Source organism: Mastomys coucha, unplaced genomic scaffold (genome assembly GCF_008632895.1).
Source record: "Mastomys coucha isolate ucsf_1 unplaced genomic scaffold, UCSF_Mcou_1 pScaffold16, whole genome shotgun sequence".
Classification (NCBI taxonomy): domain Eukaryota; kingdom Metazoa; phylum Chordata; class Mammalia; order Rodentia; family Muridae; genus Mastomys; species Mastomys coucha.
In genome coordinates, this window is record NW_022196898.1 from 36,844,900 (window position 1) to 36,861,075 (window position 16,176).

General features: G+C 48.3%; 3 protein-coding genes across 13 annotated transcripts in view; 2 read left to right on the top strand and 1 right to left on the bottom strand.

Moving 5' to 3' along the window:
* Positions 1-5,714, top strand: part of Hdgf (heparin binding growth factor) — a 9,554-nt gene extending 3,840 nt beyond the window's left edge. The window contains exons 1-6 of one of the 2 annotated variants that reach the window (XM_031374308.1): positions 892-1,055; positions 2,760-2,836; positions 2,983-3,121; positions 3,722-3,907; positions 4,075-4,292; positions 4,501-5,714. In XM_031374308.1, the coding sequence (XP_031230168.1) occupies positions 2,769-2,836; positions 2,983-3,121; positions 3,722-3,907; positions 4,075-4,292; positions 4,501-4,507 (618 nt within the window). In that variant the 5' untranslated portion in view covers positions 892-1,055; positions 2,760-2,768 and the 3' untranslated portion in view covers positions 4,508-5,714. Of the gene's footprint in view, positions 1-891; positions 1,056-2,759; positions 2,837-2,982; positions 3,122-3,721; positions 3,908-4,074; positions 4,293-4,500 lie in introns of those variants that run through there. The other variant, XM_031374306.1, reaches the window with a different exon arrangement.
* A 2,855-nt stretch (positions 5,715-8,569) lies between these two features.
* Positions 8,570-12,486, top strand: Mrpl24 (mitochondrial ribosomal protein L24). 7 transcript variants are annotated; one of them, XM_031374314.1, is made up of 6 exons: positions 8,570-8,917; positions 10,950-11,183; positions 11,261-11,356; positions 11,532-11,635; positions 11,948-12,078; positions 12,244-12,486. In XM_031374314.1, the coding sequence occupies exons 2-6, from the start codon at positions 11,001-11,003 to the stop codon at positions 12,378-12,380; spliced, it is 651 nt and encodes a 216-aa protein (XP_031230174.1). In that variant the 5' UTR covers positions 8,570-8,917; positions 10,950-11,000; the 3' UTR covers positions 12,381-12,486. The 7 variants fall into 7 exon arrangements, with proteins under 7 accessions (XP_031230174.1, XP_031230176.1, XP_031230175.1 ...); XM_031374316.1 differs by having other exon boundaries at positions 8,570-8,828; XM_031374315.1 differs by having other exon boundaries at positions 8,570-8,795.
* Positions 12,487-12,813: 327 nt separating this feature from the next.
* Positions 12,814-16,176, bottom strand: part of Rrnad1 (ribosomal RNA adenine dimethylase domain containing 1) — a 12,552-nt gene continuing 9,189 nt past the window's right edge. For 3 of the 4 annotated variants that reach the window (XM_031374313.1, XM_031374310.1, XM_031374312.1), the window contains exons 5-8: positions 15,934-16,077; positions 14,735-15,219; positions 13,948-14,132; positions 12,814-13,088 (exon numbers count right to left, since the gene is read on the bottom strand). In XM_031374313.1, coding sequence (XP_031230173.1) covers positions 12,967-13,088; positions 13,948-14,132; positions 14,735-15,219; positions 15,934-16,077 — 936 coding nt within the window. In that variant the 3' untranslated portion in view covers positions 12,814-12,966. The remainder of the gene's footprint in view (positions 13,089-13,947; positions 14,133-14,734; positions 15,220-15,933; positions 16,078-16,176) is intronic. The other variant, XM_031374311.1, reaches the window with a different exon arrangement.

Genomic DNA, 16,176 nt, shown 5'->3' on the forward strand with positions numbered 1-16,176 from the left:
TTTAGTTTTCGAGACAGGGTTTCCCTGTGTAGCCCTGGCTGTCCTGGAATTCACTGTGTAGACCATGCTGACCTCGAACTCAGAAATCCGCCTGCTTCTGCCTCCCAAGTGCTGGGATTAAAGGCCACCACTTTAATCCTCACCCAACCTTCCTGTAAGGAAGTTGGCAGGGCAGATGGAGTTGGTGAGTCTCATTAGTTCAGTTTGTGTGACTGGGCAGCTAGAGGCCTCCTGGGTCTCTTGTCCTATGGCTTAGATTCTGTTTGTTTGCTCTCCATGGGAAGCTGAGATATCCAGTTGTTGCAGCCTGAGTTCTTGGAGAGAGCCTCCAGCCTAACCCTCCCCCCATCTCTTTTCTTTTGGAGTCACCTCTCCCTTTTCATTTCACCAGATTAAAAGTACAGTAATAACCTGGCTTGGGTACGGGCACTCCAACGCTTTAGCTTGAGCCACCCCCTCCCCCTTCCAGGCGTAGGTGTCAGGCCTTTAACCCCAGAGAGGCCTACAGGAGAAAGTCTTTTTAACCACTGTCTCCTGGGTTCTCTTAGGCTCTAGAAGTCCTCGTTTTATTTTTGCTAACGCCCTCTGAGAAGAGGCTATCTGATAGCTAGTCTAGAGCCAGGTATCTTGTCCTGCTCCTCCCTGTCCCCACCCCTTAGAGCATGCCCCGCCCCCGCCCCCACCCGTCTTCCTGTCCTTGCTTAGTTTCAAATACAGAACAGGACCTGCATGCCAGACTATGGGCCTGGGGGGTGGGGTGCGTTGTTTAGTGTCCCCTCCTCCCCAATCCAGGATGGAAGGCCTGGGGGAGGGGTGGTCACATTCCTAGTTGCTGAGTGGCCCTGGGGGCGGGGTTGAGTTGTCATAGTGATGGGGATCACGTTTGTGGGCGAACTGCCTGCCTTTCCACCAGGTTCCCACACCCCAGCCTCTCCTGATTGTTGGGCTGGGCCTAGTAGAGTTATGCCTTCTGAGGGGGCGGGGCTGGACCGAAGTCCCCAGAGGCCACGGGGAAAGGGGATGGGCTCAGAATCCTAAAGACCCCTAAGCCTGGGGTAAGATGGCATTCTGAGTCCTGCCCACTTAGCTCATTTTACTCACTCAGCCTCCCTGTTTCCCAGTGCTCCCAGTTGCACCCTTTATCTCTAATCACTGCTTTGGTCTTTCTCTTAGGCCTTGGGTCTGCAGCCCCAGTCAACATGGCTACTTGGCCTCTGGGAGAAGGGCGGGCATCTGGGGCTGTTGCAAGGATTGTTGGGAGTTGTAGTTCTCACCCCAACAGCTTGGCATGGTCTGGATTTCCAGGACTTGAGGCTGGCCAGCTGCTCTCTCTTGATTTCAAACTTGACCTTAGAATTCTGTAGCACTTGCTACTGCAGGATTCCTCCTGGGCAAGGGATTGTCTCAAGAAACTAGGCCTAGACTGAAAAGATGCCTCAGTTGTTAAGAGTACTGGCTGGTCTTGCTGAGGACCAGGGATTCTCTTCCCAGCACTGAGGTGGTAGCTCACAACCATTTGTAGCTCCAGTCCCAGGGGATCCAAGACCCTCTTTCTCAGGCTTCCTCATGTACTCATGAGGTGTACAGAAATAAATAATGCTGGAAAACACCCATACACATAAAAATAGCCCCCCTCCCCCTTTTTTTTCCCTTGAGAGAAATTAGACCTGAAATCTGGTCCCTATTATAATGTGCCATGTTATCTTGGGAAAGGCATGTCTTTTCAGGGCACAGTCTCCTCTAAAATTATTTGACTGATTTTACTGGCTTTCATTTCATAGTGGTTCACAGAAGTCTTTTAGAGCCAAGGAAGAGGGCTTTGTTCGGTCTTCTTGTCACTTTAATGGGAGCAATCTTGTAGGGTCCATAGATGAGTATTTGTTTTTCTGTGAAATAGTTAACCAGGCTGGCTGAATCTGTGAGCCTCCTCCCTCAGCCTTTACATTGCTTAAGATTTCATATTTACTTATTGATTGGTGGTAGGGATTGGTAGTTTGAGAGTTTCAGACAGGATCTCCCTTTGTAGTTCTGGCTGTCCTGAAATTCTCTAAGTATAGCAGACTGGCCTTGAACTAACAGGGATCTGCCTCCAAGTGCTGAAACTAAAGGCATGCACCACATTGCCTGTTAAGATTTCAGACCTGTTGGGAGGCAAAGGCAGGCGGATTTCCTAGTTTGAGGCCAGCTTGGTCTACAGAGTGAGTTCCAGGACAGCCAGGGGGATGAAGTCAGAGGAGAAGCTTTCTGGGCAGCATGATGGGGTGGTGGGGGTTGAGGTGGGCCCTGATCCTGAGAAGGCACTGTAAGAGTTAAAGTGCTTTGATTGACATTTCATGATTGGGTATGTTGGCATGGGTCTGTAATATAGTTTCTGGTAAAAGGGAGGGAACTAGTCCTGGGTTTGTTAGGCTTTTTTATCTAATTCAATTTGGGCAAATTGTAATACTAGAAATAATTTACAAATTGGGTAGTCTCTGGAGCCCTGTTCTGTCTGGCCTTTTTTTTTTTTTTCTTTTTTCTTTTTTTCTTTTCTGAGACAGGGTTTCTCTGTGTAGCCCTGGCTGTCCTGGAACTCACTCTGTAGACCAGGCTGGGAAATCCACCTGCCTCTGCCTCCCAATTGCTGGGATTAAAGGCGTGCACCACCACCGCCCTGCCTGTCTGGCTTTATACAAATGTCTAGGTGGATACCCTAGAAGAGCCTAGGACGGAAGAGCCTGGGACTCTAGCTCACATTTGTTCTCCCTTTATTGTCCCAGATTGATGAGATGCCTGAGGCAGCAGTGAAGTCAACAGCCAACAAATACCAAGTCTTTTTTTTTGGGACCCATGAGACGTGAGTGAGGGGCCAGTGGGGTGCAGGTGGGATACATGGGAACCTGAGTGTGGTGAAAGGGGATGAGAATGTCACTTGTTCATGTTTGTCTGTTTAGCTCGGGGGCATCTTAGGGCTTGAAAGCACAGTCTCCTATCTCTTATCAGGGCATTCCTGGGCCCCAAAGACCTCTTCCCTTATGAGGAATCCAAGGAGAAGTTTGGCAAGCCCAACAAGAGGAAAGGGTTCAGCGAGGGGCTGTGGGAGATCGAGAACAACCCTACAGTCAAGGCCTCTGGTTACCAGGTGAGCAATTAGTTGCCCCCTCAACCCCCTGGAAAGCAAGTGTGTTGTAGGCTTCAGGAGCCTTGCCCGGAGGCAATGCTTAGTCTTCAGAATATCAGGGCCTTTGGGGTGGTAGAGATAGGACTTCTGCAAGAGGGGCTGGGGGGTGTGGGGTGACTTATAGTTAGGGGCCATTGTCAATGACTTTTGAGGGCAAGAAAAGGATGGAGGCGGTAAGTGGGGCAGGCCTTTGTTGGGCCCATCATTAGTAAGAAGACACAGCCTTCCAAGAGGAGGTTCTTGTGAGCCGGGCAGGACAAGGCGGGAGGGCAGGGGGAGCGGGGGTCGTGGGGAACGGGTCCCAGATCCCTTTGGGAGAAGTTGACCCGAGGTTTTGCCTCCTGCTCCAGCCCTCCCCCCTCCTGCACAGAGCCCTGCCTGCCCGGCCTGTGGGTTAACCCCAGGGCTAATCCAACAGAGGTGGGTCTCAAATCACTTGTGAGACTGGGCACCTGGGTGGGGGTGGGGGAGAGGTGGGCAAAAGAAGGAGTGAGTGTCGGAGGGGGTGGTTGGGAGGGGCTAGCCTCTGGTACCGCTCAGCCTCTGATGTCCCCACCACAGTCCTCTCAGAAAAAGAGCTGTGCAGCCGAGCCTGAAGTGGAGCCTGAAGCCCACGAGGGTGACGGAGATAAGAAGGGCAGTGCAGAGGGCAGCAGCGACGAAGAGGGGAAACTGGTCATCGATGAGCCAGCCAAGGAGAAGAACGAGAAGGGCGCGCTGAAGAGGAGAGCAGGGGACATGCTGGAGGTAAATGCCAGCATGTGCTCTTTGGTACTGTTTGTGGCCTCTGTCTTACAGCCCCATGGTCTGAGGTATAAATCCAGAGACCCTGAGGAGGCGTGGAAGCACAGGGAGATGAGCTATTGATGTTCTCTGTCTCTAGCCTCAGTTCATGTCCTCTGATACCTACCTAGGACTCCCCTAAACGTCCCAAGGAGTCAGGAGACCATGAAGAGGAGGACAAGGAGATAGCTTCCCTGGAGGGTGAGAGGCCCCTACCTGTAGAGATGGAGAAGAACAGCACCCCCTCTGAGCCAGATTCTGGCCAGGGACCTCCTCCAGAGGAAGAAGAGGGGGAGGAAGAGGCTGCCAAGGAAGAGACTGAAGCCCAGGGTGTCAGAGATCATGAGAGGTGAGTGAGCTACCCTGGCAGTGGGCTGGGGGAGGCTAGCCACTAACAGAGAGGAGGAGGAGGTGGAGAAGAGGACATAGAGAATGGCCTGCAGTGGTCCACCTTATTGGAGGCTGGGTGGGCTCTCCCTAGAGACCTGCACTGGCTGGGGTAAGACCAGGCCAGGATCATACCATTAACCCTTCTCCCCTCCCACCCTCCCCTGCAGCCTGTAGCCACCAATGTTTCAAGAGGAGCCCCTGCCCCGTTCCTGCTGCTGTGTCTGGGTGCTACTGGGGAAACTGGCCATGGCCTGCAAACTGGGAACCCTTTCCCACCCAACTCACCCTACTCCCTCATTCATTCTCTCCTCTAAGCCCACTCCTGGAGAGTGTCTTGGCCCTCACCTCCAGCTTCCTTCCTATATACACCCTGTGACCTGAGTCAGGGCCCTGTGCCCCAGGATGAGATGAGGCCTTTGTGTCTCCTTACATTTGTTTCCTAGGGTTTCTGTTGGGGTCTAGGCTGCTGTTTCCACCTCTTGACACCTGTCCTGCTGCAGGCATTCTAGACCTTTGGGGTAGGTTGGGGCAGGAGTGGAGGTGAAAGAATATAAACGAGTGGGTTCATTATGGGTGGCATTGTCTGCCTGAGCTGTCTCTAGCCCCCACACCTATTTTCCCATCTGCCTACATTCAAGAAATGGGACATTATGTGGGAGAGAGGCTATCATCTATGCATAAATCCTTGCTGATTTTTGGGAACACTTTTCCCCTGACCCCAGGGTTCAAGGAATTGTACTTGAACATCTAGACTTTGGATTTTCTAACCCGGAAGGAGCTGAGAGCTGAAGGATCAACTGATTTGCATTGAGGAAATGTCTCTAGATCTCAGGGCAGAGATGATAACCTGGGGAGACCCTGCTGCCTTCATCCCACTTCCCAATGCTCAAGGCCAGCCTGTAGTCAGATATTTCACCCAGACATAAAGGAGAAGACCATTTTTTTAGGAAATGTTTTTAATAAAAGAAAATTACCAAAAAAAAAAAAAAACCCCACAAAAAAAGAAAAAAAGTTAACCTGCCCTTTGTGTGCTCCCTTCTGCTCCTTTCTCCCTACTACTGACCCGTTTTTTGAGGTGCACCAGGAGGCTCACCTTCTGATTGGGTTGGCTTTCTCTTTGGACCCCGGGCTTTGATGTTCTTCCAGAGTTGGTCTCTGGTGTTTTCACACATCCAGTTTGTAGCCTACTAAGGATGCAGGGAGAGTGTCCTCCAGCCTCTTCTAGTGGTTTCTCATATGTCCCTCTTCCTTCTCGTCTTTTACTACCTTCCCTCCTCTGGGCTCTGAAGAAAAATTGCTGACTGTAGCTTTGGAAGTGTAGCTCTGAGAACAATAGACAATTTGAGTTCTAGGAAAATAAAGCCGTTGATTACTATCCTGATTCTGACTAATTCTTTTCAAGTGTCTGGGTTAACTGAAGGAAGGGAAATAGACAATCTCTAGATGTCTTCCTCAGATTGGGGACAGAGACCTCAGCGTCCATTCGCTCACCAGGCCTACAAAACCCACATCATCCAGTCTACCCCTGTAAGCATGTTGGAGGTTCTAAAACATTTTTTATACATTTTAAAACTATATTTTATGAGTGTTATGAGTTTTCCACACATGTGCACCACATGCAAGCCTGGTACCTGAAGAGGTCAGAAGAGGCTATTAGGACTCCTGGAACTGGAGGTTGGGACTGGAGGTTGGGAGTCCTTGTGTGGGTTTGGGCAGTCAAACCCAAGCCCTGGGAGAACAGCAATGGCTCTGACTGTTGAGCCTTCTTTCCAGCCGATAGTATAACATATTTTAGGGCAGTTGTGGTAGCAGCAAGAGGATCACAAGCTCAGTGCCTGTGTGGGCTATACAAAAAGGCCATGTTGAACTCCTTATCCCCACTTCAGCTATACACACACACTCACAAACCACTTGCATAAATCTCCAATACCGGGAGATGGAAGCAGGAATATCATAAGTTCATGCTTACCACACAAGTCAGATTATCTGAGTTCTATTCCAGAGACCAAAAGAGTAAAACAGCTGGGTGAGCTACTAGGCTAAGTTGGAATGCAGACAGGACTCATCTGGTCATGTGTCATCTGTCTCTAGAGGGTGAAAGGAGAGGCCTGATTCCTGGAAGATAACTTTTTTTTTCCCTAGACAGGGTTTCTCTGTATAGCCCTGGCTGTCCTGGAACTCACTCTGTAGACCAGGCTGTCCTCAGAAATCCACCTGCCTGTGCCTCCCAGATGCTGGGATTAAAGGTGTGTGCCACCACTGCCTGGCCGATAACTTCTAACTTCCATAGGTGTGTGGCGCTGCTGGTGGCTGTGCTCAAGCATATGCAAAAAGATACTTTTTTCAGAAAAGTAAGAAATCAGCCGGGCAGTGGTGATGTCCACCTTTAATCCCAGCACTTAGGAGGCAGAGGCAGGCGGATTTCTGAGTTCAAGGCCAGCCTGGTCTACAGAGTGAGTTCCAGTTCAGCCAGGACTATACAGAGAACCCTGTCTCAAAAAAAAAAAAAAAAAAAAAAAAAAAAAAAAAAAAAAAATCAAAAAGTCCTTTAAAGTCAACTTCTGATGTGCAGCAAGCGTTCGAGCAGCCTGGGGTATACATGACACGGTATATAATTTCAGGGATGATTGGAGATTCAATCCCTTTTACTTCAGAAAAGAGGAATGGAGTATAGCCATGGAAAGTACACGACTTGTCTAAGACAGGTTCACTTGTAGCCCAGGATACATACTGTAGCAGAGGATAACCTTAAAACGACTCTTAGAAGTGCTGAGGTTTCAACTGTAGCAATTACTGATTGGTTTGTTTTGTTTTTGAAGTAGTGTCTTATGTTTTCTCTCTCTCTCTCTTTTTTTTTTTTTTTTTTTTTTTTTTTTTTGGTTTTCCGAGACAGGGTTTCTCTGTGTAGCCCTGGCTGTCCTGGAACTCACTCTGTAGACCAGGCAGGCTGGTCTTGAACTCAGAAGTCCGCTGGAATTAAAGGCATGCATGTGCCACCACTGCCTGGCTGGTCTCAAATTTATAGTCCTTTTGCCTCCTTTTCTGAAAGTGTTGGAGGAGTTTGGTTCTAGAAAAGTTTTAGACCTTCAAAAGCAAGTCAAAGTTTAGGGAGGAGAGGTTACCATTGAATGCTAGTTAGGTTGGTGGCCACATGTCAGCTTCTGAGTCCAAAGACAAGGTCTTAGCCAGGCATCACGATGCACACCTTCAATTCCAGCCTTGGAGGAAGGTGGGGAATCTGAGCTCTAGGCCAGCCCAATCTACATAAATAGGTAAGAAGTATGGCTTTTAAGATAAGTGCTTACTAAGGAGCATGCAGTAAGCCCTAGGGTTGGGTTCAGTCTGGAGCACTGTATAAAACCAGCTTTGATGGTTAGCCCTAGCACCTGGGAAGGAACAGCAGAAGCCAACTACAAAGTTTGAGGTGAGCCTGGGCTATGAACCACTCTCAGAATACAAAAGCAGCTGAGAAGATAGAGGACTCTTATTCTAAGTTCATCTTGCTACGTTGCTGGTTTACGGATAGGCCAGGCAAGGTCCTTCCTTCTCCTTAAGGCCTAGAACAGTCAGTTACGGTGCTTTCTCAGAGGTGGAGGTTTGAGGTCAACAACACATATCTGATGCTTCGGGAATATTTTCCTAGTCATATACATCCTAAGAACAAAGGTAATTTCTTTTGGCTCTTCAAGTCACTGATTAGTTTGCCCACTAAAGAAGTTTCTAACATTACAAACTAAACAGATTATAGGGGAAAGCTGCTTCAAAATTCTTTAGTCATCAGCAGACTCAGAAATGAAAGGAAACAATCCAATCAGAGCAGGAAGGTGAGTGGAGTCAAATAGCGAGCTGATAAGAGAGATCTGGTCTCTGCTAAATTTTACTAGGGATGCCTGCCAGTCCACGGATGGTGAGAGGAAAGGTGGGTAGTGGACAGGGTTGAAATCTCCCGGTACATTTCACACAAGAGTGATTGCTAATCTAATATTGGAAGGACCTAAATTCTTTTCTCTGCAAAGGCGGGGCAGTTTTTTTATATGCCGCGCCCTGGTCCCTCAAGCAGAGAAGAGCTAGGACATAAAGGTTGTGATTTCATCTGGAAATGGATACCCTTTGCTTTGAATAAGAAGCCATAACTGCCAAGAAAATGGAGCCACGTTCTCTGTGAACTACAACTCCCAGAGGCCTCCACGAAGAGCACGTACGAATTTACGCAGCAAATTAGCCTATCTTTCGCCTTCAATTCCCGACATGCCTCTCCCAGTCTGGCTTTCCTACCGTTGGCTAAATTTTGTTTCCTGCTCACTTTGTAGCGACGGTCTAGAATTCCCAGACGCTGGAAGGCTCGCTTCGGTTTTGTTTTGTTTTGAGCCCGCCTTTCCGCAAGTAGACTACATCTCCCAGAAATCCGGTGGGTGGGGACTACCGGCGTAGAGAAACCACGTGGAAAGAAAGTTGTGGGAAGGTGAGGCTACTCAGCGACCCGGAACGTCGGAAGGTGGATAAAAGAAGGGACTTCTTTTCCTAGTCTTAAACTGGGGCTTGGGTTTCTCTTTACTAGGAGGTTGGAGCTATCCGCAGATCTGGGTGAGTCTGACAGGGGAGTTGCTTGAGGCAGAGACCTGAGGACTTGTACTGAGAAGAAAGCCAGCCCTACCACGGAAGTGACACTAGCTAGCATCTAGGTTGTGTAGGGAACCAAAGGGAAAGATGGAGGGGGAGGGGCGTGTCCGGGACCTAAAGGAGTTTTTAAAACAAGCAAGCAAGATACACTTCCCCGCACCCCCTTCCCCACTGGTGATGCTGCATGAACTAGGAGCAAGATCTTGTGGATCTTTGATATTTGCATCCCTTCCTGTGTTCTCAGTTTTCGACTTGTCAGGTAGTAGTGCTTTAGTAGTCATGAATTTGATCTAGATAGAAATAGTCCCCGTGTTTCTCTAGCATCGTGGTAACACTGGACTTTGCCCCCATCTCCTATCCTGAAATGTATAAAAAAGGAGTAGTTCACTTATACAAAATGCTTGCCTGTCATAAGTGAATCCCCAAGTTTGATCACCAGTACCACACACACACAGATTACAAAAAAAGTGCCGAGATTATGGGCAACTTTTCATAGCTGTTGTTAGGCTCCTGTGAAATGCTATTTAGCATTGTACCACTCCAGAAGCAACGGTTTAGGAAGTTTACTGCATGCTAGGCTAGCATTCTACATTGAGCCTTTTTACTTTGTTGTTTTCATTCAGATAGGTCTCTAGTTGTAGCTTAGACTGGTAATGTTTTTATAAAGACCAAGGAGATGTTTTGAAGAGCGCGGTAAGGTGTGGTGGAAGGCGGTACCTCAGCGAGCCCGCTCCATGCTGAGGCATCCCTCCCCACCAAAGTATCAGCCATAGGGCCGGTCTAGTATAGAACAGAGTTTATTTGGGGGCATGGGAAGGGAGTTGAGAAGGAAGTAGAGACGGAGAAAGAGGGGACAAGGAAGGACAGACAGAGAAGAGGGGGGGGTCAGAAATACTTGGAGGGAAAATGGGGAGAAAGAGGTCAGAGAATCTGAGAGGCCAGTCTCTCTCTTTTTTTTTTTTAGTAGTTATTTATTTATTATATGTAAGTACACTGTAGCTGTCTTCAGACACTCCAGAAGAGGGCATCAGATCCCATTACAGATGGTTGTGAGCCACCATGTGGTTGCTGGGATTTGAACTCAGGACCTTTGGAACAGTCCTTAACCATTGAGCTATCTCTCCAGCTCTCTTTTTAAAAAGATTTATTTCATGTATATATGAGTACACTGCAGCTATACAGATGGTTGTGAGCCTTCATGTGGTTGTTGGGAATTGAATTTTGGACCTCTGCTCTGGTCAGCCCTGCTCACTCAGGCCCAAAGATTTATTTAGTATTATAAGTACACTGTAGCTGAGCTGTCTTCAGACAGCACCAGAAGAGGTTGTCTGATCTCATTACAGCTGGTTGTGAGCCACCATGTGGTTGCTGAGATTTTAATTCAAGACCTTCTAAGAGCAGCCAGTGCATTTACCTGCTGAGCCATCTCGCCAGGCCCACTGTAAGCTGTGTTTACCCCTGCTGCCACTGTCCGCCTGTTTTATGACTGCTTGCCTTCAGGCTGTCCTACTGCTTTCTTCGGTGACTTGTTTTCCTCCTGCTCTAATGTCCATGTACTCATGCAATAACTTTCTTAAGTATCTTCAGCGCCAAGCTCTCCTGAGATAGCAATCCAAGAAGCTTGATAGCATAGACCCTGGTCTCATGAATTTCTTTACTTAGAAGTCAGATACATGGGGAGTTGAGTACTGATGTCCCCAATGATGAAAGCCACATTCCCTCTTTGTTTTCTCATTTGTAAAGATAGCCTGTCAGGAGTGTCAGTGAGATGAAGTCTTCTATGCAAGAGTCAGTGCTTTAATAATGGCTGATGTGCTATACACCTTTAGTCCTGGCACTAGAGAAGGAGACAGAAGGAGATGGATTTTCAGAGTTCAAGGTCAGCCTTGTCTACCCAGTGAGTTCTAGGTCAGCCAAAGATGTATAGTGAGATCCTGTTTCAAAAAGCAGAAGTTCCTTCCTTGTTGAAATCTTTATTCTGTTTTTCTTTACTCAGCTGGCAAAGAAAGTTTGTGTCTTTCCCAGGTGAGATTTCTTGAATCTAGCTATGCGGCTTTCGGCCCTGCTGGCCCTGGCATCCAAAGCCACTCTCCCACCCCACTACCGCTATGGAATGAGCCGTCCAGGTTCCATATCAGACAAAAGAAAGAATCCTCCATGGAGCAGGCGGCGTCCAGTATTGGTAGAGCCCATCTCTGATGAAGACTGGCACCTATTCTGTGGAGACATGGTAAGGACCTCAAAACAGAGGGACAGGAAGGCTAGTGGGCAACAACTTCCTGCTCTTGTCCTTGCATCTTCCTACAGGTGGAAATCTTAGAAGGCAAGGATGCTGGGAAGCAGGGCAAAGTAGTCCAAGTCATTCGGCAGCGAAACTGGGTTGTCCTGGAGGGACTGAACACGGTGAGTCTTGAGAAGTCTTCCTCAGCTGTCCCATTTTCCTTAAGAGCAGCATGGGGAGACAGGAAACTGGCTGAGGGGCAGGCTATATACAACTGGGCTTGGGCTGTACATGCAAACAATAGTGAGCAAATCCCCATCACACTTGTTTTCTGATCTGCTTTCTTCTCTTGGACAGCATTACCGTTACATTGGCAGAACCAAGGATCACCGAGGGACTATGATCCCGAGTGAAGCCCCCTTGCTACATCACCAGGTTAAGCTAGTGGATCCTGTGGACAGGCAAGCACAGGGGCCTCTAACTCATGAGTTCACACAGGTGCTGGGCGTACCTACTTATCACATGAGAATATAGTGTTGGATATGCTGGAACTCAGGGCTCTGTTTCTGGTACACAGTCCTGTCAGTAACCCTGATACAGACAAAAAACAAAGGTGGTAACCCAGAGGTTCTCAACCACTGCCTTCACTGAGCTCCCCAAAATGCAAGCACCTGGGAAAGGCAGAGGGGTGGTGTGGATGGCAGCTGCACTCAAGGTTGGAGGGGGACACAGGCTCCATGCTAGATTCATCTTTTTTTTCCCCTACCCACCAGGAAACCCACAGAGATCGAGTGGAGATTTACTGAAGCAGGAGAACGTGTTCGAGTCTCTACAAGATCTGGAAGAATTATCCCCAAACCTGAATTTCCTAGAGCAGATGGCATTGTCCCTGAAACATGGACTGGTAAGTTGAAGATGGGCAGGAAGAAGGTAGGATGTGAGTTTGAGAGGAAAAGCAAAGTTGCTGGGGCTAGGCATGTACATTGGTGGGAGGGCACTTGCCTCGGACATGTAAGGCCCAATACTCCAAGGAGTAGAGACCTGGCAAACTCTTCTTTGGACTCAACAGATGGCCCCAAGGACACATCAGTGCAAGATGCTCTGGAAAGAACGTACGTGCCCCGGCTAAAGACATTAGAAGAGGAAGTGATGGAGGCCATGGGGATCCAGGAGACTCGAAGATTCAAGAAAATTTATTGGTATTGAGCCTTGGAGTGCTGCTTTTGCCTGTCCAGTCTTCACCTCTGAGGGTGGAGGCCCTTCTTTCTAAAACACCAATAAAAAGCCTTGAGTGCAGCTGCCATCCACACCACCCCTCTGCCTTTCCCAGGTGCTTGCATTTTGGGGAGCTCAGGCATGGTGCGCCTTCTTGTCAGGACAGACTGGGTAGGTGCTCACCTTCCTAGAGACAGGTCCTGCATGTTTGGGGATGGAGGGAAGCAAGAAGGCCCTCTGCTCTTTTCCCCAATTACAGAAACAGGAGTTTTAAGAGTTTTTTTGGTTTTTGAGACAGGGTTTCTCTGTATAGCCCTGGCTGTCATGGAGCTCACTTTGTAGACCAGGCTGGCCTCGAACTCAGAAATCCACCTGTGTCTGCCTCCCAAGTGCTGGGACTAAAGGCATGTGCCAGCACCGCCCGGCAAGTTTTAAGAGTTTTAATAATTATGTGAAGGGAAAGAAAGGATACAAATCTGAAGTCTGCAAAGAACCAGAATCCCAGCAAGATGCAGGGCACTCTAAATGGTGACAAATTATGGTATCTAGCCATATTGTTACTGGTAGTTTCAGACTGTCAGCTGTCTTCAGTCTCAAGAGTGGAGAAGGCCTGACCCAGGGGCGTCTTGGTGGCCACCAGAACCAGATTTCTGGGAGAGAGTTCAGGGCTGAAGATGGGCAAGAGCTCAGCATAGAAACCTAGGATAAAGAACATGAGGGCTAATTATAAAGGAATCAGGAGTCTGGCCCAGGCTCTCTCCGCCTGTCCTGTAACAGTTTTTTTGTTTTTTGTTTTTTTTGTTTGAGACAGGGTTTCTCTGTATAGCCCTGGCCTTTAAGTTTCTTATTCCAAAGTGGGAAGACTTCAGAACCACAAGCTTGAGAGGCAGTCCATGTGCTTTCTTAATACCTAGGATGCTTGCTTAAAATCCACCTCAGTGGTGCCAACAAGGGCTCGGGGGTTAAGAACGCATGCTCTGGCTGGTGAGATGATTCAGTGAGTAAGAGCACTAACTGCTCTTCTGAAGGTCCTGAGTTCAAATCCCAGCAACCATATGGTGGCTCACAACTACCCATAATGAGATCTGACGCCCTCTTCTGGTGCATCTGAAGACAGCAATAGTGTACTTATTTATAATAATAAATCTTTGAGCCGGAGCGAGCAGAGCCAACTAGAGCAAGCTGAGGTCCTAAATTCAATTCCAAACAACCACATGAAGGCTCACAACCATCTGTACAGTTAGAGTGTGCTCATATACATATAAATAAATAATTTTTTTTTAAAAAGATGGCTTAAAAAAAAAAAAGCCTGCTCTTTAAGCATCCTCAAGTTTGGTTCCTAATACCCACTTCAGGTGGCTCTATGTGCTGCACCAGTTCTAAGGGACAGGACATCCAAAAGCATGGGGTATATATACACATATTTTAAAACCAAATGCAGTCTCAGGAGGTGCTGCCAAGAATATACATTTATGAACAAATGCCTCACCCATCAGGTGGTGGCCATGCCTAACAGATTCCGAGGATTCAAGAGAACCCCAAAACCTCATAACCTCACCTTGCTCCTGAAGATAGAGCATCCGATCCAGCAGAATCAATGTCTCTACCAGTGGGGCCAGCAGGAGGGCCAAGCTGAAGAAGGCCACCACACGGTTCTCTTGGGCCTGGTGGGCCTGGAGGGCAGCCAGATCCAAAGGCAGCTGGGGGTCCAGACCTACTCGCTCTAACCCTTGTTGCACATATCTGCAGAATCAGCCATAAATCAGTTAGTTCTAGAAACTTCCACCTTCCACTTACATTTTTGTCTAGAAGCTGATTCCTACTTTGACTTGCCTCAATAGTCATTTTTGCCCAGGCTTGCCCCACACTGAGTACAACTATCTTCCTAGCTCAGCCTCCCCAGACAGACCATAGTACCTACTCTTAACATTTCTGGTTTGTGTGTTTTGTTTTGTTTTTCGAGACAGGGTTTCTCTGTGTAGCCCTGGCTTCCAGGAACTCACTCTGTAGATCAGGCTGGCCTCGAACTCAGAAATCTGCTAGTTTCTGCCTCCCAAGTGCTGGGATTAAAGGCATATGCCACCACCACCCAGCTGGTCTGAGTGTTTTAAGATAGAGTATCTCTATGTAGTCATGGATTCATCTTGTAATCCAGGCTGATCTCTGACTCTCAGGTGCTAGGATTAAAGGCATGAGCTACTAGGTCTGCCTGTTTTCTGTTTTTGAGACAGTCTCACTTATGTAGCCCAGTCTGCCCTCAAAATACGTGCCCATTCCTCTGGTACACAGTACCCTCTGGCTAGGGTAACAAGTGGAGATGGGTGGGGAGCATCCCCAGACCTCACTCTTCAATCTTGAGTTCGTGAACCCTGGGGATTCCTTGCACACCAGGCCTCCGAAGCTCAGGGCAGGCTTGTCGGATGACCGTCTCCAGTGCTGCACGGAAGCAGTGTGTTTGCAAGTCAGGCCCTGCTTTCTGTAATCTCTCCGCATAGTCCTCCAGAGCATGGCAGGCACCCTCCCGGAGCCTGTAGGGTAGTTCATGGCCAGGCAGCTCAGCTATCCACTGACTCAGTGGGTAGCTGCCCGGGTCACTGAGTTTCATGTAGCAGCAGCCCACTGAAGCCAGGGCCACCACTTCAGGACAGCAGCAGAAGTGTCTCAGCAAGGCAACACTAAGATCCCCACAAGCATGAAGGCCTGTAAGTAGCAGACGTGCACTACTCTGGCCTGGTATTTCCAGAGGAAGCAGAAGCTCCTCACACAGACTTGTGGGGCTGACCCACTGAACCACGTGGTGGGGCCGGTGGCGAGGGCCTCTTTGCGCCATCTATGGGGAGAGGAAAAACAAAGGCAGATGCAAAGTGGGTCTGAGTTATATGGGTGAGAAGCTGGGCACAAGAGACTCTGAACAGGGGATAAGATCTTTGTTACAGACTGTACACCTTTTCATTTCTCATGCCATTTTTCTTCTTTTGGGTAGCATAGAGTGTGAGACAAGGTCTTTGCAGCACTTTCTGACCTGGAGCTCAATGTTGATGAAGGCGGCAAATCTGCAGGGATCCTGTTAATACCTCCCCAGTAGTGGAATTATAGGCACGTACCACCATAACTCAGTTTCCCTTTTTTTTTTTTTTGGTGGTGCTAAGGATGGCACCCAGGACTTCAGTGCCCTGCCACTAACCTGTACCCCAGATCTTCCTGTTTCTTTGTAGGTAATGAGTCTACACATGACTGTGGGTTAAGGATATAGCTCAGTGGTGATGGGCTTCATCTCTAGCATAGCAAATAGTATTACTCATCTGGCCATATCATAGTTTACTATGAGAACATATTGGTATTGAAATTACAAAAATTAGAAAGTGCCTTTGAGCTGTGTGGATACTTTGGGGAAGGAACAACAAAAAAAACAAAAAAACAAACAAACAAAAAAAAAAACCCAGCAAAAATAAATAGAAAATTGGAAGTAGAAAATGAGTCTTAATATACAGTTCCAGCCAAGCACCCTCCTCCTCTAGTGCATGCTGCAAAGAGGGCAGCTTACCTTTGGCTGCCTCTTCTCCATTTTGTCCAGAGCCTGCAGAAGCTCCTGGTCTAGACGCTGAGCTCTCTCTACCAACCTCTGATTCCCTTCAAGGCTCTTCACCATCAGCCCCAGCCCCAGAGACATAAAGCGGGAGAGGTGGCCCTGGAGTAATGAGGGAGGACAGCATTTTTCCTCATTGACTGTCACCCTATCAATGGTGTGGACAACTGGGTCCGGGGCTCCATCAAAGACTTAATTACC

Bases quoted from the DNA above. Each gene is read 5' to 3' on its own strand.
- Mrpl24 (XM_031374314.1), top strand. From the start codon at position 11,001: ATGCGGCTTTCGGCCCTGCTGGCCCTGGCATCCAAAGCCACTCTCCCA. The intron at 11,184-11,260 runs GTAAGGACCTCA...ATCTTCCTACAG, and splicing joins ACCTATTCTGTGGAGACATG to GTGGAAATCTTAGAAGGCAA. The intron at 11,636-11,947 runs GCAAGCACAGGG...CCTACCCACCAG, and splicing joins CTAGTGGATCCTGTGGACAG to GAAACCCACAGAGATCGAGT.